The 26,774-nt window shown below is 38.6% G+C and overlaps 1 protein-coding gene across 2 annotated transcripts in view; it reads right to left on the bottom strand.

Moving 5' to 3' along the window:
• Positions 1-26,057, bottom strand: part of zdhhc17.S (zinc finger DHHC-type containing 17 S homeolog) — a 37,168-nt gene extending 11,111 nt beyond the window's left edge. The window contains exons 1-9 of one of the 2 annotated variants that reach the window (XM_018255938.2): positions 25,870-26,057; positions 21,287-21,393; positions 18,911-19,033; positions 16,853-16,930; positions 10,578-10,722; positions 6,977-7,041; positions 4,992-5,154; positions 1,517-1,642; positions 212-354 (exon numbers count right to left, since the gene is read on the bottom strand). In XM_018255938.2, coding sequence (XP_018111427.1) covers positions 212-354; positions 1,517-1,642; positions 4,992-5,154; positions 6,977-7,041; positions 10,578-10,722; positions 16,853-16,930; positions 18,911-19,033; positions 21,287-21,393; positions 25,870-26,025 — 1,106 coding nt within the window. In that variant the 5' untranslated portion in view covers positions 26,026-26,057. Of the gene's footprint in view, positions 1-211; positions 355-1,516; positions 1,643-4,991; positions 5,155-6,976; positions 7,042-10,577; positions 10,723-16,852; positions 16,931-18,910; positions 19,034-21,286; positions 21,394-25,689; positions 25,837-25,869 lie in introns of those variants that run through there. The other variant, XM_018255939.2, reaches the window with a different exon arrangement.
• Positions 26,058-26,774: the final 717 nt, after the last annotated feature.

Here is a 26,774-nt window from a genome sequence, read left to right on the forward strand (position 1 = left end):
CAATGCAAGAGTCAGGATGGGAGGTGGAAAGCAGTGGCAGGGACATGTAAATATTTTCATAATAAAACAAAATTGGAGGTTACTACTTATTTATTGCTGGTCAACAAGACACATCTTTGTACAACAGAATCAATCTAGCAGACCAAAAATGTTTTGCAGAAGTAAGTATTGCTGCAAGGATTTAAAAGCTTTTACAAAAAGAAATACTTACTTTGATAAGAATTGCACTGTTGCCCAGACTCCACCATACATTAGGCCTTTAATTAACCAGGAGTCTATATCAAGGTCAGCAATAAAACCAACGAGCCATATTACCAGGAATGGAGTTCCCAGCATAACTTTTTGACGAAATTCCTGAAAGACAAATTGTGACATGTCAAAATCATGTAGCCTCATCTCCTAGCTTAGCTTTACAAGGCAAAAAAAACATAGAAGTAGTCCATTCAAATTTTTTCAACAGATAATTCTAATAATTCAACTTGTATTGTCAGCAACAATTGCTAACAAAAGTCAGGTGGACATTATGTTTAACTCCAGACTGGTTGTGTGCCGAGGTAAATGCTGAAGACGGAGGGCACATTTCCTTACTGTGACTTATTGCGTGTTTGAGTTTTGAGGTAACTGCTGAAAGTAGTTGTCTCATATTATTGAAACTTTTTGACCCTTATATTGGAATTGAAATATCCCCACACACTATTAATAAGTCATGTAATAATTTAATTTAAGGGTGTGAGGCGCTGACATGATGAAAACCGGGCCGGAGATTTTAAACTACCTAATGAAAAAGGTTCTGTCAATTGTTAAGTTCTGACTAAGGAATAGGCAATTTACTATAACACCAACAGCATTCAACATGCGACAGGTCACTACTAGATCGCATTCATAGGTATGAAGCCTGTGGTGGTCACAAACAGTTCAAACGAATAATCCGATAATATCCAGAAAACAAAGAACGCAGTTTTATTAGTATGTAAGATTTCCTATATTGAGGAATACAACATAGTTACAGCACTTATCTTCCTGATCTGTTGTTCACATATACTCAATGCCATTTTGCAATTATACAAGCAGAAAGCCAGGAGTCCAAGGGACTTTATTAATGTGTCTTTGCAAGAAACACTGTAGAATGCAGAGATTACAAATGCATGTAGTCATCTTTAAAATAATGTAGCCGAGGTGCTTGATCTAACAGTTGCTGGAATAAGTTAGTAGCCTTGTATGAGTATAACCAGATCATCTTACTTAGGGAAATGGGTGGGAAAGAGAACTAATAAATGTTTTACTTGCTTGTTTGTGCGACAAAGTGTCATGTGATTTTTTTGGATTCGGTTAGGCCAGGCACTCGGATTGAGCAGAATCATAATCCTGAGGAAAAATGCTGAAGGCAGAACCCGAAAACTTCAAAAAAATAAAGCCCAATTGCAAATAGTTTTGGAACATGAATGTCTACATCATACTTTAAATACTTGATACAAACATAGACTGTTGTTGTGGTCTAATGGGACCCAGTATTCACCTTATCTGCTTTTAGCTTTTTAAAGAATGAGGGGTTATCATAGCCTTTGGCCTGTCTGGCTTCTTGCAAATGGTTAATCATCCAAACATTTTTCCTCTGTTTAGCAAGGTCAAGCGGTGATTCTCCCTGAAATGTATAAAAACCAAAGTTTAAACATATACTCATAAAACAGAGAGCACATAAACACTTTTACTAGTGTCAAACCTCAGCCTGCAGAGAAACTTTTCTCCACAAGCTGAGATCCACTAGCTTTTGTCTGCAAAATATTTTTTTTTTTTTAATCACAATCCATTTTATAATTAGCTATTGATTAAACAAGAAACTGCCTATAAACAAAGCTTGCAATCCTTATAATAGCTTTTATTTTTATATATGCAAATTGCATTGGGAACACTGTACATTCTATTCCAATCAAAACATTAAGAAACACTTATCAAATTGGTGTTATTCCTTTACAGAAAGTGAAGAAAACAAAATATTAGGCTGTTCCAAAAAAAAAAAAAAAAAGTGTCTGCATTCTTCTTTAGAAACTTAAATCATCACTGAATCAACTGAAAAGTGTTTCCAGATTTTTGATTTCCTTTGAATCACTGAACTAATCTTTAGTTGTATAGTTAGGCCCATAAATCTTTGGACAGAGACAACTTTTTTCTAATTTTGGTTCTGTATTTTACCACAATGAATTTTAAATGAACCAACTCAGATGCAGTTGAACCACAGACTTTCAGCTTTAATTCAGTGGGTTGAACAAAAAGATTGCATAAAATTTGAGAAGCTAAAGCCTTTTTTTTAACACAATCCCTTCATTTCTGGGTCTCAAATGTAATTGGACCAATTAAAAAACTGAAAATAAAATGTAATTTCTAATACTTGGTTGAAAACCCTTTGCTGGCAACGACATCACCAGATTCTGGGTTTCCTCCTTTTTTTTTTTTTTTACAGGTGTTCTTTTTATTGAATTTTCCAAATGGGGGGGGATACAGAAAAGAAGGGAAGGGGTAGCAGACAAGTGAAAAACAAAGTCAAAGCAGCAATTATGACATCATATTCTGTATACATTCAAAGACCAGCAATGTTTGTATCAAACATTTATGGCAAGGTTAACATATGCGTCTCCATCCAAACACCCCATCTCTTATCAAATTTTTCAGTTTGTCCTCTAACCTCATAAGTCAACTTTATTTGTGGCAGCATCTTATTAACATAGGCAAACCAGATTCCTTTCTTGGGGGGAGTAGGGGCCATCCATTGCATTATCAGTATCTTTTTGGCATAGAATAACAGAGTCCTCACTAGAACCCTGGTGTTATTGGCCGGTATCACATCATCTATCAAGCCCAGGAGGCAAATTTCTGTTTTTTCCAGAGGAGGTAACATCAGTGTATCAACCATATAGCCTTCCACCCTACCCCAGTATCTAGATATTATAGGGCACGACCACACCATATGCCAGAGTGAGCCATCATTATCTCCAAATCTCTTGCACACTGGAAGAGATATTTTCCCCATTTTATGGAGTCGGGTTTCCTCCTTTTTAATGCTCTGTCAGGCCTTTACTGCAGCAGCTTTCAGTTGCTGTTTGTTTGTGGGCCTTTCTTTCCGATGTGTAGTCTTCAACAAGTGAAATGCAGCTCAGTTGGGTTCAGATCAGGAGACTGACTTGGACATTCAAGAATATTCAACTTCTTTGCTTTATTAAACTCCTGGGTTGTTTGGCTGTATGTTTTGGGTCACTATGAAAAGCCTCCCAATGAATTTGACTGCATTTAGCTGGATTTGAGCAGACAGTGTCTCTGAACACCTCAGAATTCATTTGGCTGCTTCTGTCCTGTGTCACATCATGGATAAACACTAGTGTCCCATCATGGATAAACACTAGTGTCCCAGAGCCACTGGCAGCCATGCACGCCCAAGCCATCAAACTGCCATGTTTTACAGATGTTGTGGTATGCTTTGGATCATGAGATGTTGCTCATTTACTGGTGTGTTTGGGGTCGTTGTCTTATTGAAACAGCCATTTCAAGGGCATTTCCTCTTTGGCATAAGGGAACATGACCTCTTCATGTATTTTGATGTATTGAAACTGATCCATGATCCCTGGTATGTGATAAATAGGCCCAACATCACAGTATTCACAGTGCACTTTGGCTTGAATTCAGTGTTTGGGGGGTTGTCTGGCTGTCTGCAGCCCCTAGACCCCAAAAGAAGAATCTTGCTTTCATCATTCCACAAAATGCTGCACCATTTCTCTTTAGGCCAGTCAATATGTTCTTTGGCAAATTGTAACCTCTTCAACATGTCTTTTTTTAGCAATGGAACTTTGTGTGGGCTTCTTGCCGATAGCTTGGCTTCACATAGGACCCATTTTAGATTTTCAGAGGGAAATGCACTATAACCGTCATGCACAACATTTGCTGCCTTCCGTCCTTAAGAGCCGTAATTGACACCAGTTTTTTCACATAATGAATGACCTCACTAATTGAACTCCCCACTGCTAGTATTCAGAATTTTTTTATTTTGAACATGCCTCAATTAATTATTCAATTATACAGAATCAGCACCATGCATGTCATGACTGTTGGGTCTGTTGGTTTTCTATTAATTTACTAGTAGGTTTAGTAGAGTATTTGCCATGTAGAAATATAATTTCTACCAAAAACAGCGATTGATCAGATTAGTGATTTCGGACTGATATTATTCTGAACACAACTATAAATAAAATGAAATCTCTTGATAATAGCAAACAAATATCTTCTCCTGCACAGGCTGTTTGGAAAGCAAAACAAATTAAAGGGGTAGCTCACCTTTAAATTAGGTTTTAGTAGGATGCATAGTGTGATATTCTAAGACAATTAGCAATTGATTTCCATTTTTTATAGTTTAAAGTTATTATACTTTTTATTTAGCCGCTCTCTAGTTTGCAAATTCAGCAATTTGGTTACTAGGGTTCAAATTATCCTAGCAACCATGTATTAATGTAAACAAGAGACTGAAATATGAATAGGAGATGGCCTGATTAGAAACAGGAGTAATAAAAAGTAGCAATAACAATAAATTTGTAGCCTTACAGAGCATTTGTTTTAGATGGGGTCAGTGGCAAATAATTCAAAAACTATAAAAAAAGAAAAAATTCAAGTCAATTGAAAAGTTGCTTAGAATAGGTCATTAAAACATGCTAAAAGTTAACTTAAAGGTGATATCTTTATTGTAAGTACCCTTTATTATTTTGGTAGCAAGGTTCTCCTGTCACTGCTCAGTGTGTGTTAAACAAGAAACTTAGCATTCAGCAGTAGTCTAAGTAATGACAGGCACATTTGGGTGTTTTTTTTAACTGGTGTTCTCCACCTGAGGGCAGCAGTGATCAAAGCACCATGTGCACCAGGAGCATATATATGTGGTTAAAAACAAAAACAAATTGAAGTGAATAGCCCTTCCCATAAAAAAATCCATGCACATTAACTAAAATAAAGTTTACCTTTATATTCTGGGCGTCAACATTGGCTCCTGCATCAAGAAGCAAACTAATGACTGTAGTGTTGCCAGCAAGCACTGCCCAGTGCAATGCTGTGTTCTTGTGGTATTTATCACCAAGGTTAACAGATACATTAAAGGTAAGCAGTAACCTTGTGGGATCAACACTGCAAAACAAAATAAAGTTACTTACTAATGATAGAACATGCACACAAAATGCCTTAATCATACTGCATCAGTTAAAGGTCTTTAGTTTAAAAGTGTTGGATGTATCAGTTTTATTAACAATTAAAAATAATAAAGCAAGACACAACCAATTACACAGAGTAAGTTATATGAAATCAACATTCCAGCAAATGTTGCAGTTCATGAGGTAACTTGTCTGTTACAGCACATTATTAGGGGGAAAGCCAGGGCCTGGGCTCTGATCCATTTCATATCCTGCATAATATATCTTAACAGAACAGTGGAGTATTTCAACCAGGTAACTTACACTTTTTTTTTAAAAAAAGACTTACATTAGCGGGATCTAATTGGCTGTCAAAATAGGTAGTTCTTACACTTGGATCTTGATAATAAACATATCATAGTTTCATTTTCCATTGGCAGTAGATAATTAACCCACCTACTATGGGTCCTTTTGAACTTTGCAGGAAAACATCCTATCAACCACCTTGTTTACGTGACAAGCTTCGTAAGGCTATGAGTACATAGGCTGTTGGCTGTTGTCAGCCTGCGTATGTTTGCAGGCTGAGAGAAGCAGATCTGCTCCATGCCCCTGCTCCATTGATTTGAATCCAATCAGCCTGTGTGCAGTCACCCACAGCGGAGCTGAAACGGAGGTCAGTATTTGGTCTTTGTGTGACCACAGACAGGCTGATCAGATTCAAATCAATGGAGCAGGGGCACGGAGCAGATCTGCTTCTCTCAGCCTGCAAACGCAATATGCAGGATTACAACAGCTGGAGCGAACAGCCTGTGTGCTCATAGCCTAAAGGCTGAGCTAGGTTAAGCACAAGATCAGGCACAATGATGTTAGATGGCTGCCTACACAGCAATACAAAAGCTAAAAAAATACATTTGTTGGTTTAAGTATAACATTTTAAATGGCAGAGTGAATAATTTGTAACGTAAAACAGTGTACTTTAGAAATAAAAATTAGATCATAAAAAAAATTACAGAAGTGTTTTTATGTCCTCAGGATAATGTCCTATATAATAAGTCAGCCCCTTACTGTTTTGATATTGTACACCCAAATAATGACTTCTGACTTTCCTTCTGTGCTTCTCCTACTGCTTTTTTTAATCAAATTTTAATAGGTTGTGCGTTTAGGTTTCCCAGTAGCAGCTCAATTAGTCTGGTTGCCAATTCACTAGACAGTGACCAGTGGCTCACAAGCAACATGTTACTCACCAACCTCCTGGATGTTGCTCCAAGTGGCATCAAAGCAGGTGCTTATTTTTTAATTCCAGGCTTGAAGACAAGCTTTAGTTGTATAAAACCATGTGTACTGCCTAACAGGGCCTCCTGTAGGTTGCCAGTCCACATAGAGCTACCAAATAAACCTAATAAAAAGGCACCTCATGCTTGTGTTGCTCCCCAACTTTTTTTAGACTTAAATGTGGCTCACAGGTAAAAGGGTTGGGGATCCCTGCACTAGACAGATGTTTTATGTTGATGCCATTTTTCAAAAGCATTAGCAACTCTGCAACAGACTTGAGCAAAGCTTAAGAGAATAAACTACATCAGCTAAATGAATGAACTACAATTAAATCAACTAAAATGAATAGCTCAGTGTTGTCTTTGGCATAAAACAACAGTAACTATACCATACTTAAGGGGTGTCTTGTGAACAATGATGGGTGAATAAATACAAAGCTGTAAAAGTAAATCACATTTTAAAGCTACAGGTTACCCATAGCAAAACCTAAGGGAATGTGTTGCAGGGGACAAAGCCAATATAGTGAATGCATTAAAAACTACTTTTACCTGTGTGTCCTGTAAGCTGCCCACATTAGAGGAGTCATTCCATTTTGATCCATCATGTCTACATCCTATAAACACAAAAATGGTTCAAGTTCAAAGCATAAATCGAATTGGTTTCCTCATAAAACCTCAACATTCAATAAATTTGTTTTCATGTACAGGTATGGGACGTGTTATCCAGAATGCTCAGGACCTGGGGTTTTCCGGATAAAAGATCTTTTGTAATTTGGATCTCCATACCTTGAGTCTACAAAAAAATCATCTAAACATTAAATAAACCCAATAGGCTGGTTTTGCTTCTAATAAAGATTAATTATATCTTCGTTTGGATCAAGTACTGTACAAGGTACTGTTTTATTATTACAGAGAAAAAGGAAATCATTTTTAAAAATTTGGATTATTTGGATAAAACAGAGGCTATGGGAGATGGCCTTTCCATAATTCTGAGCTTTCTGCATACCAGGTTTTCGGATAACGGATCCCATACTGTACAAGATAAATACACAGGTACAAACTCTATTGCTAAATACTTTCCATGACACCTCTGCCTATTATACATATTGTAGTTATCCGTGAATGTGCATTTATAATCAATGTCCCATATACCAGCACTTTTTCCACCCAGCCGGTCGTCTTTCTCTGGTTCCTACTGCTAGCGCCGTATCAGTATTTTGTTTTTACAAGTCAAAAGGACTGAACACTTTATTTGCATAAACACGCAATTGTACTGGCCATTGCAAAAAGTGCTGTTATATGGCAGGAGAGGTGGGGAGGCACGTTTTTAAATTTCTTTATTTTTCCTCAGCCGCCATTTTCTTTTAATAAGGAGAACACAGAACATCATTTTAAATAGTGCACCATCACCAATATCTTTTTTTTTTTTTTCAATCAAATGTTTTTCCCAGTAACGTCACTATATGCTGCAGAACCCCTCCCCCCCAATCCCACTCCCGAGACCATTTTCGCTTGCGGCGCAAATCACTGGCGGGCCCCGGTAGTTGCGCCACTGATTTTTCCTCGCTCATGTTTCCCAGAAGCAGGCCACAAAATAATATTGCCTATCATCTTCAACCTGCTGAACAGTGTCCCAACAATGTCCCAATCACAGCACTGCTTGGGTGCTAGGATAATGTGGACCCTAGCAACCAATTAACTGCTAAAATGCCAAAATGTAGAGCTACTGAATGAAATGCTATACAATTCCAAGGCCAGTTGCAAATTGTCTCAAAGACATTATAAAGGTGGCCATTGACATTTAAGATTTTTAAAGATTTTTTGGAGGACCAAGCTTATCCTTAAACAATTGTTTAAATGTATGATGTCTATCAACTAAAATGACCATTTCAAGCAATATTGTCTAGCTGAAGCTTGGAAAACTGTGGGTAGCGGTCTGCTTGGCCCTGCAAACAATTGGACAATGGATAAGTTTCACTGTGACCAATGAAAATTATTAAAATCTGACCAATCGATTTTCTGACTGATGTCGGATGAAAAATCGTTAGATGCTCAATTGTTTGGTGCCCACTAACCTCACGATAATTTGAAGGATCGCACTAAAGCTGGTGGTTAGGGAGAGAAAAATCTTAACGCCTATGGCCACCTTTAGTCTCTACATCATATTAAAGGTTAATTCAACAACCCTTTAATACATTATTTGCTGCTCTATTTGAGATGAATGTATCAAATCTAAAGTTAGAAAATCAACAACGGTTACCAGCTAACCAGGGCATGGGAAACACTTTCCTTGACAGAATCTACACTAAATCCACCACTTTACAATGGAATACAAGTTGAGTGAGGGGTTGCATTGCATTGTGAGCCTAAGGGGTGTAGAGAACATGCCCCCTGTGATCACAGAGACAGACAATCATGATGTATCATGTCAATGATAAAAATTGTATGTTAATTGTATATTAAGTTCTTAAAGTGATGAAGCTAATGTCAAAAAGGGGTATAGTTTCCCTTTAGGTTGGCTACACATACATTTTCCAACAACAACATCTAACCAAACTCTACATAATATCAAGTGTGTGACCCCTAACAACAATTCCTGGGTGTGGTGAGCATTCATCCAACACTGCCTTTTCACTGCCAATGGAGATGTCAAATGTGTTATCTATTCAGTCCAATTTTCCTTCTACCTCTTAAAAATTGCACTTCTCTAAATGCAAATAATTAAAACGGTTTATACAAACCTGCTGAGAAACATTACCATAAACGTATCCATAACATTTTGACCATGCCCGTTTTTGTGGCCACACCCCCTAATTACCATGTTCATTTTACTAAATTTGGCAGGTTATGAAAGTTTGAACACATTTCTGTGGTTTTTATGTGGTATTACACTTTTACTAAAGAAGGTGAATTGCCCTTTAATCTACAAGTCTCAATTTCCCCAAGAGACCTGCTCATCTTAAATTGTTACAAAAGTATCCAAGTGCATCTAGCGCATATTTTGGGCTCTCTGCCAAAAGGCAACTAAGTTAGAAACTTTGTATCTTTTTCTGGCTGTTCAGTGCAGGAGATCAAAAAGAAAGTTTGTTCATTTCAATAACAAACCTGGGACTGCAAGTTTAGTGGTCAAAATCAGGAATGTCCCGTGAAAAATGGGACAGTTGGGAGGTATGACGTATGTATGCATATGAAGTCAGAACTACTAAGCATGTAAATGGTCAATGCCAGGAGAGGAAGAACCATATAATAAAAAGTGGGTATATATATATATATCCTGACGACGGTTTAGAGAGAACCGAAATGCGTTGATGTGGGGTAGATTGTAACAGCTTTTTTCCCAATACCCGTGAGTGCTCTTAACTACATATTTATATAGATAGATAGATATAAATACAGACAAATGGATATATAGGCAAATGGCACAGAGGGCAATTTGACTGCCACCTTGATCTGCCACAAAACACCAGCCAGGCCCTGACTGGCAATCTGTTGGTTCTGATAAATGCCAGAGGGGCTGCTGTCAGATGCAATAGACAGTCACTATCTAGTGGGCTGGTGGGGGGCTGTTTGGGCTTCTGTGTACTTCAAATGCCAAGACTACTTAGATTCAAAATCTGGGCCTGAAAGCAACAATCAAAATGCTCCTGTACCCCTGCCACCACTAAATTCTATGAAATGAAAAACAACCTGGCAGCCACAAATGGAGTTGTGTGAGGCTTTCTTACAGATCTACTTGTACTCTATGAGGCCTGAGAATTTCGACTATTTTAGACTATTGCAGAAACTAGATTTGTATTATTTTCAAAAAGAGCACGAAAACCTTATGCTTAGAGGGTAGTGACGAGTGGAAAAATTTTCACCTGGTTTCGCAGCGAAAAAGACACCCACAGATTTGGGTGAAAAAATTTGTTGCGCATGAAAAAAAATTTATCGCCCATACACTTCAATGCTATTGCCAAATTTTTTGCCAGTTCACAAATTTTCACAGAAGCAAAATGGATCATATTCGATCACTATTACAGAGATATACTTAAAGACAGTTTCATGAAAATCAACTTAAAAATGCAAAATGTTCCGTTCTCTTTATTTTATGTGAGCAAAAGTGGAATTATGCATACAAAAACAAAAGAAAAACAAGGTCCGATTTTACCTGTCCTTTTGCAATGAGATATGCAACAATGGATGTATGTCCAAACTGTGCAGCTAGATGGATACAGCTACAACCCTCTCCATCAATGAGTGATGGGTCAGCACCATATTTCGTCAACTGGACAACCATAGATAGGTGCCCCTGTCTAAAAAAAAAAAACCATTAAATAAAAGAAAGCAATTCATACAAAAAAAAGCAATGCCAAACATTAATAAGAGGAAATCAAACAAACTTAGAACTATATTGTTTCCATAAACAATACAATTCTTTTCTTGATTCAAAGCAGAAATTGTATGCATAGAAGAGGCATGATAAAACACTTTTAATCCCTACAGGAATGTTTAAGCTATTAAAAAAGGCTGTGAGCAGATACATACCGATTTCCTTTAAAATATTTTGCAGAGAATAAACATTATACTCTTGATGTGGATTCAACTTTTGTTGGGCTTCCCTTCTACTAGGTAAAGAGATGCTAGTAAACACTTGCCAACAAGCATGCCGAGTACTGATATTAAAATGTAAACTATATGCATCACATTCTCCCCAATTCAAGTATGGCAGAATTGGGAGGAGGTAACATAAATACATTCAATTTGAGTTGTTTTAAGCCAGGCCTTTCTCTGAGCAGTAAAGCAGAGGGAAACAGAGATAAACATCATAAATTAATTAATGAAACCATGGTCTCTACTGATTTGTGTTAATTGTTCTCCCAACATTACTTATAATAATACATTAACACCATAAAGTGAGGGAGTTATGTAATAAAAGTCAATAAAGGTAGCCATACATGGGCAGATTCATTTTGGGTACTTTAGACTGATTCGGCAGCTTATCTGCCCATGTATGAGGCCTTTGTCCAAAGGGCTGAACAAAGTAGCCCAATATGTTTGGGGAAAGAACCGTTCATTTGTCAACCTCACCAAACGGGTGGATCTTATAGTGTATGGCCATCTTTTGTTTGCCCAGGAGCAGTAAACCATAGCAAGCAATCAGCAGGTAGCATTTACTGGTCAGCTGTTTAAAGGGGAAGGAAACCTGGTCGGCGCTAACCCCCCTCCCGTGTATTGCCCCCCCTCCCTCCTCCCCCCTGGCCTACCCCTCCCGCTGGGCAAATGCCCCTAACTTGTTACTTACCCTTCTGCGCAGGTCCAGTCCAGGGAGTTCACAGGCGACATCTTCTTTCACGTGATCTTCTTCCTCCTTTGACCGGCGTTTTGGCGCATGCGCAGTAGGATCGGTTCGCCGGTACGGATCTACTGCGCATGCGCCAAAAGTCACGCGCATGCGCAGTAGATCGTACCAGCGAAATGATCCTACTGCGCATGCGCCGGTCAAAGGAGGAAGAAGATCGCGTGGAAGATGATGTCGCCTGTGAACTCCCTGGACTGGACCTGCGCAGAAGGGTAAGTAACAAGTTAGGGGCATTTGCCCAGCGGGAGGGGGGGAGGGGGGTTAGCGCCAACGAGGTTTCCTTCCCCTTTAAAAGCTTGCATCTTATTGTTGCTATGGGTTACTGCACCTGGGCAAACTTACTGCCTTTTTTATTTTAAACATATAGGGGGTAACGCTACAAACTTTTTTTTTTTTTTTTTTGAAGACAACAGCCCTTTAATTTTGCTGGCATTATAACTATACAAGTAGAAAAACTTTATTTTCTTCACCCTTGGAATAAATAATATTTTCTTAGAGGATCAGAGATAAATCTAACATGACTTTAATCCAGATAACCTTTAGTACCAGATGTTGTTCAACAACAACAAGAAGAATGCTTCTCATTTAAAACAAATGCTCTGTAAGGCTACAAATGTATTGTTACTTTTTTTTTTTACTTCTTTCTTTTCAGGCCCTCTCCTACTCATATTCCTGTCTCATATTCAAACCAGTGGATGGTTCCTAGGGTAATTTGGACCCTAGCAACCATATTGTTGAAATTGCAAATTAGAAAGCTGCTGAATAAAAGGCAAAATAACTCAAAAACCACACATAAAAACTGAAAGCCAACTGCAAATTGTCTCAGAATATCACTCTATATTATACAGTCAATTCAAAGGTGAACATGGACATCAGCCTTATGGATGTAATATAGAGCTGATGCAACCACATAAACCATTTTATTCCATATAGATAATAGCAGCCTCTGTCTGTTGCCTCATCAGTCCTCTTCCATGGGGTCTGGGATGCTAGTCAACTATTTATTATGTACCTAGCGTAGAACCCTCAAGGACGTCCTGCAAATACCTTACTTGCTTGTGAGGCCAATATAAGAAATCAGTAAACTTTTAGAAGTGGGGAACGCAAGAAATTGCCCAGGTATGTTAAGTGTTCCAGGCCTTCTTTGGGTTTGTCAGTACAGCTGGGAATTTCTTATAGCCAGTGACTGCTTTGTAGGGAACGTGTGTAAGAACTTCTAATAGTCATACTGCCAATGCCTGGAAATGTGTTACCAGTTTATAGGGGTCAGGGTCAAACCACCATTTAATATGACTGATGACGATCCAGTGGGATCGAAACGCGTAGATATGCGGTTGTTGGAATAAAACTTTTGCTATTTGTACTCATATGACTGACCCGTGAGTGCTTTCATCTGGTGGAGTATATATATATATATATATATATATATATATATATATATATATATATATATATATATATATATATATATATATATATATATATATATATATATATATATATAAATATAAATAAATAAATAAATATATGTGCATTTTATTATTTTATATTTAACATAAGAACACATCAAATAAAATAATAGTATAAAAAGCATTAGTTTGATTCCAATTGCGAGGAATAAGATCTCTGAAACACATTGCAGGCAAATCTATTTTAAGTTACAGTTTTGTATTTGTGCCTGAAAACAGTGTCTGGTGTAGAGAAGACAAGAGTAGTCTTTGGGAAGAAAATCTCTTAAAGAAGACACTTTTGCATTTGCATATCAAAGCACCCCCCATCTCTTTTTTTTTTAACATAAACAAAAGGAACAGATTGGTTTAGCCTTATTTTAAGGCTTGAATATACATATTTCCCAGATGGCCACATATGTACACTGTATCAATACTGTTTAGTTACAAAGGGAGACTAGCTGTCTTCAGGGGACAGCATCTAGCTAGGCATCATAATTATACTTGTTGAGCAGTCTTAACTTATCTACACCATCTTACATTATTTCTTACTCATGCTAATTTTAATTCATTTGGGGGATTAACGTTCTTAATATAATTTAATAAAAGTTAGGTTTTAGCGTATGCGTATTATCCCTAGCCTGCGGATTTGGCAGTGGTGCATTTATCTAAAGGGGAGTTTTTTTGGGATCATATGTTGTGGTTTCAATCATTTTCATATAAGGCTGTGATGTAACCGAACACCAAGAACGATTATCAATACAGTAGAACCCCCATTTTACATTTTTCAGGGGTGTAAATTCCAGGAAAATGTAAAATCAGGGAAATGTATTATGCATAATATAAAGGTGGGACCCCAAAACAACAATGTAAATGGAGGGAAAACTTAAAATCGGGGGATGTAAAATTGTGGTTCCACTTTATTTACAAATTGAAACCACTAATATTTAGAATTATCAAAGCAAATAACTAAATGGACACTACAGTTTACTGCACTGGTGCAATTTATGCCACAATGTCAGATAGCTTTTGCTCTAATAGAAGCTAATCAATAAAGCACTGAAAGGATACTGTATACGCAAACCTAAAGTGCCCTGAAGCCGTCACAAAACAAAGAGGGCTACAGATGGCCAGAAAAAAAGGCAATTTGAAAGGCAATCACATCTGTTCCACTGGACAAAGTAAAACTAGGCTTAGCAGGCAAATGAATGATCAGTGTTTATAGGAATGGTTTAGGCCTTGTTTAATATTTGCATTTGCAAAATTTGTAGTAAGGTGGCCTCTCATATATTCCCTGACCTTTTACACCCATTTCACGCTAGTGCAGCAGAAATATTAACTTAACACCACCAATGCAACCTAAGCACAGCAGACACTGTGCTGTCTTTGAGGGTGAGGATGATAGGACAATGATGCTTTTTAATATATACTACACTAGAAAATCCTGTAACAATTAAATTATATTTGTTTGGCTGCATATCTCCAGAAATCTCTCCAGTTGTCATAAAATTGCTGGCAAGAAAACAGCATGCACATATTCTTCAATGTGCCTGTAGAAATTTGAAAGGACAAGACAAGTCAAATTCATTATGGGGGAAGGAGCCAATGTGTCAGCCAGCACCCAGTGAATATAATTCTTATCTTATTCCCAGAGCAAGTGATATTTTTTGGTCCCGGGTACCTTAGATAACGTGGGCAGTGTGCTGCTCTCTGCTGATGTCCTTGCCTCTCTGTGCTGTGCTGGACAGCCTTCATGAATAGAAGAGTATGAATCCAAAATTTGGGGATTTATAGTGGAATCACTTTTTTACGTTGTTTTTCCATGGTCCCTTCATGTTCTAATGCATTTCAATAGGAGCATTTCTCCGGTTTTAAATGTTGTTTCCAAATGGTTTTAAGTCACTTTGTAACCCTTAACCTTTAAGCAAAAACCTTTTTACTTTTAGTGTTTAGACTTTGGAAACTTGTGAGAAGTAAGGAGGGGCAGGAAGGCCACAAGTTCGGGGGGAGAAGGTAATCTTTGCTGGAGGAGAAAGTGAACAGGGCTGTAGTAGCAACGGGGAGCAAAAGCTGTGTTGGAGGGGTGGAAGCAGTTCAGAAGGCACGAAATTCGTACGATTTTCGGATCGTGTGTGGAGAGTGCCGACAGCTTTTGTCCGGCAGAGATCGGTCGTTTGGTCGATCGGTCAGGTTTGATTTTTACCCGACCGATCCTGCAGGAGCCCATTGCACATCGTAGTCGGATAGTTCGGCCATATGGCCGAACAATCAGATTACACCCGATATAGCCATGCTCGTTAATGGCATATCGGGGAAAGATCTTTGCGTCTATGGCCACCTTAAGGGATGGGGGCACAAGGCTGTAAGCAGCAAAGGGAAGCGACAGCCATGTTGGAGAAGGAGGGAGTGGGGAAAAGACTCAAGGATGTAGTGAAATTTCTGTACTTTGCTGCTGAAGAATGTTAAATAAAGTAATTCCTGCACATTTGTGTATCCTTAAAGGAACAGTAACATCACAAAATGAAAGTGTTTTAAAGGAATGGCAATATAATATACTGTTGTCCTGCACTGGTGCAACTGGTGTGTGTGCTTCAGAAAGACTATGATATGTTTATATAAACATGCTGCTGTGTAGCCAGGGGGGCAGCCATTCAAGCACAGGATACACAATAGATAACATAAGTTCTGAAGAATCCCATTGTATACTACAAAGCGTATATCTGTTATCTGCTGTGTATCCTGTGTCTTTTCTCCTTTTTCAGCTTTGAATGGCTGCCTCCATGGCTACATAGCAGCGTGTTTATAGAAGCATAGAAGAGCTTCTGAAGCAAACACACCAGTTTTATCACCACAAGACAACATTACATTATAATTTCAATACTTTGACAATTGAGTTTTTTGGTGTTACTTTAACACATTCCCCTTATAGTATATTTTCCCGGATTTTAAATTTTTTCCTACGGTCCCTTGAAAGACATAAAAACAGGGTTCTAATTAGGGATGCACCGAATCCACTATTTTGGATTCGGCCGAACCCCCAAGATTCGGCCATATACCAAACCAAATCCTAATTTGCATATGCATATTAGGGGTGGGAAGGGGAAAACATTTTTTACTTCCTCGTTTGTGACCAAAAGTCACGCAATTTCCCTCCCCGCCCCTAATTTGCATATATAAATTAGGATTCGGAGTTGGTTCGGCTGTGCAGAAAGGATTCAGCCCAAGCCCAATCCTGCTGAAAAAGGTCGAATTGAATCCTGGATTCAGTGCATCATAACACTTCACTGCGCTTTCAGGACAGCTCAGAGAATATCTGGGACATTGTTAGAGGGCAGCAGTGCTAATGGGACAGTATCTCATATTTCAATGAACAGAAGTGCCAACCTAAATTCTATGGTTCTAAGTGATTATATTTACAGAGGGCTGCCTAAAATACTGACACCCCCAGTGACTGTGACTTGACTTGTCCTTTATTACTCTCTTAATGAAAGTATGGAGAGTTGGCAGAAAATGGTAGTGGACACAGCTTACAAGGTCCTTCTTGTGAACATTTGTTTCCATAATATTAGTGCAGCAAAAGGTAAATCCAAATTTCACAGGATAGCTTTCCAAGGAAAACTGAAAAACTCGTCTCACCGTGTTGCCCAGTGTAGTGGAGTAGAATTCAAGTCTCCTCCAAGTTGGTCTACTATTGACCCTTTTGATATGTAGAACCTTAAATAAAAAACAGGAAGACACATTTTGCATAAATGTTAGGATCCTATAATAAACAGTTGAAGGCTCATTTACAAAGTGCAAACTTGAATTTTAGGTTATTGTTTGTAACCACACTTCCTATCTCGCAATGCTTAGTGGCAATAATAGCTTACCACAAGTTAGCTCCCACTGGGGGACTTTGGCAGTTATTCCAGGACTGCCTTTATTTATGCACACAACTGATAATGGGTGAATTGGCACATAACAAACCTGGGTGCCAAAAAAAGGTGCTTTTTTTTATTATAATAATTTGGTGATATCAGTGAGAGAGACAAGCAGAAAAAAAAAAAAAAAAAAAAAAAAAAAAAAAAAAAACAGCTCTCGGACCCCAAACCCTTTGTTCCTAGACCAAGACTTTAGCCACCAATTTAGTGTCTTAAGCTCTCACTGTCTTCCTAAAGAGGCAGGTGGCACAAACAAAATTACCAAAAAATAACATTGGAAGACATTCACTTAATCTCAGAACCTAAATCCCTGAACTCGTGCCTCAAAGTTCTCCTCATCTACCATGACTTGTGTCATTAATACCAATACGTGCCAAGACAAATTTTCTTGCCCAGCCTCATCCAAAAAGTATCTACCTGATCAACCACCTGCCAGACCAGGGAGAAAGCAAACAGTTTAGTCGTAGCAAGAAGGACGATAAGATTGCATTCGATAAGCCCATACGTTTTGGATGGCCAATAATGGAAGCCAGTGTTGACCGCTCCCTGTTTTTAAACCACACCCACTTTAAACCACAGCAATGTTAACACAGGAAATGTTAAGACCATATCTACTTTAATGGTGGGAGCACACCAAAAAACCAAATGGTTGGTGCTCACTTCAGGATATCACTTATCACTCATATGTGAAAATGTAAGTCCTATTAAAACATACCCTTAAATCCATATGCCTCCTCCTCTGTGGAAAAGACTGCAACTCCCCCACCCCAGCACATTAATAAACAACAATTTCCAAATGCTAACAAACCCTACCAGGCTCACATCCCACAGGCAGAGTAGATCACACACATGGACCAATAGCGCAGCTAGAGTACGGCACACAAGGAGAATAGGGCAGGTAGAGTATGGCAAACACAAAGGGAGCATAGGGAAGGCAGAGTATGACACACACAGGGACCATAGTACAGGCAGAGTGGGGCACACACACAGAGCATAGGGAAGGTATAGTATGGTACACGCACACAGCATATGGCAGGTAAAGTCTGACACACAAAGGGAGCATAGGGAAGGTGGAATAGTGCACACAAAAGGAGCATTGGGCAGGTGGAGTAGGGCGCGCGCGCACACACACAGAGCATATGGCAGGTACAGTATGGTACACACGGAGCATAGGGCAGGCAGAGTAGGGCACACACAGGGAGCGTAGGGCAGGCAGAGTAGAGCACACTCAGGGAGCATAGGGCAGAATACAGAATAGACAGGGAAACCTATCAGGACCACTTTAAAATGAACAGTTCATACTTTGCTACATAAAATAACTCCATGCTGGTGACCCTCCAGCAGTGTGGCACTTACAGTCTGGGTCTGAGGTGTGAACAGTCCAGGGCTTTACAGGTGCGAACAATAGGTGTTGCAGGGGGATTACAGGTGTGAAAACTGAATACTGATACATTTTAAAGCTCACACAAGGAAAGCAGTCACAGAAAGAAAGAATACTTTCATGTGGGGGGGGGCACACAAGGTTGGTTGTGGACAGAACTGATGAACTGCATTGTGGGGCATGTTGTACTTTTTTGTCAAGCACAAACTGTATAAGTTCCTCCAACCCTTTTAAAGATTCAAATGGCTTGTTTTTAAAATGTACAAAACCTCTCAAAAATAAATAGATTTATATTTGAAAATTGTTTTGATTGATATTTTCTTTTATTACTTTATTGCTTTGATTCTGGGTAAACTCTCTTTAACTTTTAACTTCCCTCGGCAGAATACCTACTTCACCAAATCCATCCTATTGTTAATCGCTGCCCAGTGAAGCAAAGTAACATTTTCTTTGTCAGGTTGACGAACATCATATCCTGCATCAACTAGTTCTCTGCATCGCTCGTAAATTCCATACCTGTAAGAAATGACCCAAACAAATATACATATTTAAATAAATATACGGTTAGCATGCACCGGTAAAACTGATCTGTTTGTTTCAGAAACACTACCACAGTTCAAATAAACAAGCTGCTGTGTAGAAAAAAAATAAAAAAAAATGACGCGTCCAAAAATTGACGACCATAGACTTTCATGGACAACATTTCATCGGCTGCAAATTTTTGGCAAAACGAAACGGATCAAATTCGCCCAACCCTAGTGAGTAACAGATAACACCATTATGTTCTACACAGCTTATCTGCTGTGCAACCTGGCCCTTTTCTCAGTTGAATGGCTGCCCCCATTGCAACACAGCAGCTTATTTATATAAACAAAAGTAGTGTTTTCTGAAGCACAGCAGTATCACCAGTGCAGGGCAACACTTTTATATTTTTAATACTTTAAAACACTAATTTTTTGATGTTACTGTTCCTTTAAAATTCTGTACTGTTTCCGAAATAATCAAGTTCATCTTCACTATTCCTCTCTCAGCATACAGTTAAGTCCATAAATATTTGGACAGACAACTTTTTTTCTAATATGGGTTCTGTACATTACCACAATGAATTTTAAATAAAACAACTCAGATGCAGTTGAACTGCAGACTTTCAGCTTTAATTCAGTGAGTTGAACAAAAAGATTGCATAGAAATGTGAGGAACTAAAGTCTTTTTTGTTTTTAAAACAATCACTTCATTTCAGGGGCTCAAAAGTAATAGGACAAATTAAAAACTGAAAATAAAATGTTCATTTTCTACTTGGTTGAAAACCCTTTGCTGGCAATGACAGTCTGAAGTCTTGAACTCATGGACATCACCAGATTCTGGGTTTCCTCCTTTTTAATGCTCTACCAGGCCTTTACTGCAGCGGCATTCAGTTGTTGTTTGTTTGTGGGCCTTTCTGTCCAAAGTTTAGTCTTCAACAAGTGAAATGCATGCTCAATTGGGTTCAGATTAGGTGATTGACTTGGCCATTCAAGAATATTCCACTTCTTTGCTTTAATAAACTCTTGTGTTGTTTGGCTGTATGTTTTGGGTCATTATGAAACGCCTCCCAATCAATTTGACTGAATTTAGCTGGATTTGAGCAGACAGTATGTCTCTGAACACCTCAGAATTAATTTGGCTGCTTCTGTCCTGTGTCACATCATGGATAAACATTAGTGTCCCAGTGCCACTGGCAGCCATGCACGCCCAAGCCATCACACTGCCTCTACCGTTATACAGTTGATGTGGTATGCTTTCTCAATATTTTTGTCTTGCCATCATTTCAAAGAACTTTTTTTCCAGAACTGTGCTGGCTTTTTTAGATGATTTTTAGCAAAGTCCAATCTAGCCTTTATATTCTTTATGCTTATGAGTGGCTTGCACCTTTTATTCTTTCAGTATGATGAAAGTTATATAAAATTTAAATCTTAGCGATAGTTCCCCCTTAAAAGTGGTCTACAAAACAATCTGTGCCCTTACATCTCAACTTTTTAAACAGTTTTATGGGGGTGTGGCCTTACCTTATGTAGCACCTAAAAAGATAACCTTTTACATTTTTCTTTTTTTTAAATTTGCGTTATCATGCATTTTATGATTAATATACAAACCTTACTGTATAGCTGTAGCAGCGTTACAGGGGATAATAAATAAATCTCCCAGGCAATAATGAGAACATCCACAAGAACCTATATAAATCCAAAGTTCTTAACAGAATATAATTCCAATAAAGGATACACTGCTGAATTAATCACAAATGGATTAGGTCAGAGAATCCTTGATCAAATACTAAAGGTAAACTCGAATAAAATCTAGCTTCTGTGAGATAAAAAAATATTGTCACCATGACAATAAGGAGTTCTGCTTAGCCATATACTAATGATCACACTGAAGCTTGCAAATCTGCTTTTCAATATTTGTATAGTCTACTAGTTAAAAAACAAAAAAATACAGCCCTCTGTTGCTTTCTGTATTCAGTATAGCTTGTCATAAATCCCACGTAGTATTTTTAAACAGGTCAGCCACTTTCGATTTATTTCCCTTGACACTCGGTTGACGTTATATATCTGCTCAGCAAGTAGCAAGTGTCACTGGTTTAAAACCAAACTTCTTATTGGTTACTAAGGGTTATAGCATCCAAGCAAAATGCATTTGGGGGTAAGGTTTTTGAAGCAGAATACAATACAGTGATATGTAAAAGAAATCGAAATACAAAAGTATTAAACAATAAGTAATAATAATAATTACTGTGTGGCCTTGATAATATCCCATGTGCTGTAATCATCCATGTGGCTTTTGCGTCCAACTGAATCACTGGTGTATCCATGATTATAATGGCTCTGAGTCTTGATCTCCTGTAAGACATATTTAACACCATTAAAACTTTCAAACTAATGCTCAGTCACCAGTTTACTTGGAAAAAAAGTTCTCAACACACTCCAGCAAACATCATACCGAATTTAAACACATTTCTATTAAAAACCAAGAATCAAGTGATGAGACGCAAGGCATAGCATTTATCACATGCCCCTTTTCTTTACAGATTGTTAGCTCTATTGAGCAGGGCTCTCTTTATCTAAATCCATATACTATTCAGTACTGCAGAATATGTTGATGTTAAAAATAAATTAAAATAACTGTATACAGAGTGAAATGTTCCAAAAATTGTGCACAGTCAAAGAAGACTACTCAAACTGCCACAGCATTAAAAGAAAATGTCAATATGCCAAATGAATCCTAATGAAACTATATGAAACCAAATGGTTGGTGCTCACTGCAGGGATATCACTCAGGTACTGTAATTATACCTCTGTGACCCTAATAAAGCTAAATTAATGGTACTGTAGTTATACCATGGTGGTCATAATAAAGCTAAATTAATGGTATATATAGTACATGTAAATATGTGTAAGAAAATGGTCATAAAATTCTAATATCCTATATTAAAGGCAATATGGAAAAATAATAAGGAACTAGTTTATATTTTCTTTTTATTTCATTTAATTTGTTTTGATGTGGGTAGATGTGTTTGGACTGTCCTTAACAATATGAAGCAACACAGGGGCAGATTATCTGAAGATCAGGTGAAATTTATTTACAACAGGATGCAAGTACGAGAATGCCCATTTAAGTACTTGCATTTGGGCATACCTTATTTACTATGTACCTTGCACTTGATTACAAGTTTGTGTATGTCAGTCAGGCACTCATCTTGACTGATCAAAATGATAATTTTGTCACTGCCTTTTCTCACTATTGCCACTTACTAAGGAAGGGCAAAAATAAATCTGCAGAGTTTGTTTACTTCATTTTGCTATGTAAAAGCCAGCAAAGTTAGAAAGCACAGTGGCAATGGTATGGCTATATATATATATATATATATATATATATATATATATATATATATATATAGCCATATATACATGCGTGTGTAAGCACTTTTAGAAATAGCACCACAGCGCAGGTTTATAAATAGATTTTTGCCAAACTTTATGAATATTATAGTTTCATTTTCCATTGTAAAGCATGTGTGATAAATGTTACGCATTCAAGACTGATGAGATAAGCTACACTCCAACCTGCTAGCCTCTACTGAGAAAACAAAGTGCTTTTCTAAGGATGTGCCCACATCCTAGGGTAAGGTCTACTTTCCTCCACAGGCATTTTTTTCTTTAAGAAAGGAAGAGGGAAGCAAATGCACTCTCGTGCACAGCCCCCTTGTTCCTTTGATAGGCCCAGAGTGGAGTGTTATGGGTGCAAAAACGCAAATGTATGCTCCATGTAGCTCCACACAAGCCAACACTGGGCCTGTCAATGTAGCTATTGGGTTGTTCATATATGAACGGATCTGCTTTCCTCTGCCTCTATAAAAAATGCCTGTGAAAGAAAGCATACAATCCACTATGAGTGTCCTTGGTCTAAGTAACCACCATGTCTAGATTCAACTGAGAAAATCATACAAGATTCCTGGGACATATATTAACAAACATGTATATGGCATTTAGACAATTTATTCAAGGCATTAGGTGCTTATGTGGTAATCACCTTAAGGTTTACATTACAGATATGAGCTTCACTCTCTTATGTCTAAGGAAAGCTACCAAGGCAGTCTATTGCCAATAGATTAGCCACAATAGTGCAAGCTAAAACACTATATTTATTCTTCAGAATGCTTTACCATACCTGAGTAAATATCTCTAGAAGCTCTCTCTGTTTGTTTAGGATAGAAGCTGCCATTATAGCTTGGTGTGACATCACTTCCTGCCTGAGTCTCTCCCTGCACACTCATAGCTCTGGGCTCCGATTATGGCAGGGAGGAGAGGGAGGGATAGAGAAGCAAACTGAGCATGCTTAAGCCCTAGCCCTGGAGGTTTAAGCTGAAAACAGGAAGTCCATGTGTACAGAAACAGAAGTCCATGGAGGACACAGAGCAGCATTACTTTGAGGGTTTACTGGTGTATTTATATAGACTTTTCTGATAAAGCTTACTCAATTTTAACCTTTACTTCTCCTTTAAAACTTCCATCATCTCCTACATGTGCTAATCAAGAATGGATCGAACAAAAAGATTGTGTGTAATGTGAACACAGATAAGTATGATCAAATGGCACTGATCTCATTGTTTATCCTTTGGGATAAATGATCAAATTATTCATTGAATGCAGTTAAAAAGCAGCTTTTTTTTCACTTTCACATGTTCTCCAGTCAGCAAAATGCTGAAAGTTGATTTGCTTATGGCTTTTGTTAGGTAAGCCTTATGCAATTACACAAATAAGACGAGACTAAAGTTGCTATTGGCCACTCAGTCTGGCAAGTAAATTCTAACCCCATACATTGGATGTTCATTTAATAATAAAAAATAAAAAAAAGATTGTAAGAAGTTAGCTTCTAGATTAAATTCAATGAATCCTACTATTTTATATGTCAAAACAATAGCTATAGTCAGATCACCCCTCTCAATCTGATGAATGAACAGGCAAATGCTTGATCAACTGAACTACACACAGTAGTAACCAAATGTGGCCAAGAGAGGTCCTAAAGCTGGCCATAGATGCAAAGATCGTACGAATAGAGGATTCGTATGATGTTTGGACCGTGTGTGGAGAGTCCCGACATTTTTCGTCCGGCGGAGATCGGTCGTTTGGTCGATCGGACAGGTTAAAAGATTTCTGTCGGCTGCAGATATCATCTCTGGATGTATTGCCGATCGTACGATTTTCAGTGGGAGACTGTCACTAGCTTCGGTCGGACATAACTTTTGTACGATTGCTGTCAGGGGCAGAACATCAGCTGATCTGTTCTTTTGTACTTTATTTGATCTGAACGGCTAGTGGCAGGTCTGGAGATGGGGAAGTCCGATCGTATGATGATTTGTACGATCGGATCTTTGCATCTATGGCCAGCTTATTAACCAGTTATTCATGAGCAGCCAGTCTAATTGGATTATTCAGACAGACCTCAAATTCAATTGGTCAGCTCAGCATACACAATTATGCAATCATCCGCTAAATGAATTTACCACTTTAAAAGGTTCAGTGGAAATTCTGGTCATATACATGGCAAGATAGTGTTTGGATATTACCAGCCTGTGCGCACCCATTTTAAGATCATGGCATTGTGTTTATTTTATGCCTCTAAAGCAGAGCCAGAACTAGGGGTAGGCATTATTTGGGTTAGGGGTCAGCTGATGAAGTCTGGAATGTAATGCAGGTCCTATCACACAGGGGCACTATTTCCCTGTGTCATTCCATATTTCCACTCCATGTGGGGGGGCACAAATAAAAGCACTTGCATTGGGTGTGAAACCCCATTGGTTTGTCTGTGGTTTTAAAACATTTTTAAAGGGTTACGAACAATCTATATGCAAATCTGTGATATCACTTCCATGCATGAAGATACAACAACAGAAAAACAAATGTTAGCAAGACTATGGCATATCAGTATTACTGCCTCACAAGAATGTGTATCTTCGTCTGAATCCAAACACCAGTTCAATAAATAACTGGTGTATATAATCACACTCTTTTAACTTCATAATACTCGAACTCCCTAAGCATTAATATGTCAAATGCGTAAACTGGAATCAGAAATGCTAAAATAACGGACTACATTTGTTTCAACAAAAATACTAATACACTTGATTAAATGTTACCCATATTAAACTTTCCAATGATCCATTTGGTAACCCAATTATTATTTAAATGTATATGTAAAGATACACGAGTACAAGGCTTGTTTTTCTTCTTTGGTAATAACATGCAAATATGTTTTAAAGAGCACAAGAGCAGCATGTATTCAGGGCATCAGAACAAAACGAATTTCAGAAGTTACATAGAACTGAATCCTTAGAAGTGTGTTGCTGTTATTGTTATATTATTAGGAGAGGAGATTCACTGCTGGGAGCCTGAGACAAGGCCACAGCTCAGGACAGAGGCCTGGGGGGAGTAAGATGACAGGCAGAGCGATAGAAGACAACAAACACAATGACTGATGCTTAGTTTCCACCTGTGCCCCCTGCACTGGCTGCTCCCCTGGGACACGCAACTCATCCAGGGAAATGAGGGGCACTCCCAAATACAATACAGAGCAGTCTCTCTCCACATACTGAGAAGAAGCGAGACTGTCATATACCCCTATGCGAGGATACACACCCACAGCAAGACTGGGCCGCTCTGCTCCCCTTGTGCATCTCCTCCTGAGCATCCTCTGCAGACTGCAGCAACTATCAGCCAGTCCCACAGCCGCCCTCTCCCGATACCCACTCTGCACTAGCCTTGGCCCGGAACTTCCATTTGGACTTCCGCAGCTACATATCAGAGAAAGCACCATACCTCAGGGTGTAAAATAGGGACGCAGCCAGCTTCTTTCTCATATTCTTCCATGGTATCGGCCATCTTGGTGTTAAACGTCCCGCTGCATGATGGGTAATGAGAGGCGGGAGGAGGGAGAGGCCTATTCTGCTCAGATAAACACAGGCCAGTGTGCATGCAAAACCAGCCTTCTATAACGTCCTGTGAAACGTCAGGCTATGAAAGGGTTCCTATGGAACACTGCATACAAATGTCTACCTTTATATTGGAAGAAGCAACGTATATGTACATTACATATTTACTACAGTATATACGGGACTGCGCTCATTCTATGGCCCTACTACACGCCTTAAATGAGTGGTTTACATTTATGTTAACCTTAGTATGAGCTAATTCTGAGCAACTTTTCAATTAGCCTTCATTTTGTATGTTTTATAGTTTTTCAATTATTTGTCTCCTTCTGGCTCTAGCCAGCTTTCAAATGGGGGTCGCTGACCCCATCTAGTAATAAATACTCTGTAAGGCTACGAACAAGCCCGGATTTGTGGAAAGGCCCGGGCCTAGGATTGCCACCTTTTCCTGAAAAAAAATACCGGCCCAACTGCCTTCCTATATGTTTATCCCTTTTCCCTATTAATAACATTGGGATTAACCATCATTTTGTAAAATACCGGCCAGGTGGCAACCCTACCCGGGCCTAGGGCAGCAGGATTTTAAGGAGCGGCATGCTGCCCAACCACTTCCACATTACTTTGGAAGCTCTAGCGCTGCTCATAAGAGACAAACGTTTTTTTAAATTTCCTGTGCGCCAATTCCCAGCGCTCCCGACACGATGATGAAAATTTGTGCATGGACATGAATGAAGGGGAGGGGACAGGAGTGACGAACGGCAGCAGGCCTAGGGGTGCCTACTATGTAAATCCAGC

Source organism: Xenopus laevis, chromosome 3S (assembly GCF_017654675.1).
Source record: "Xenopus laevis strain J_2021 chromosome 3S, Xenopus_laevis_v10.1, whole genome shotgun sequence".
NCBI lineage: Eukaryota > Metazoa > Chordata > Amphibia > Anura > Pipidae > Xenopus > Xenopus laevis.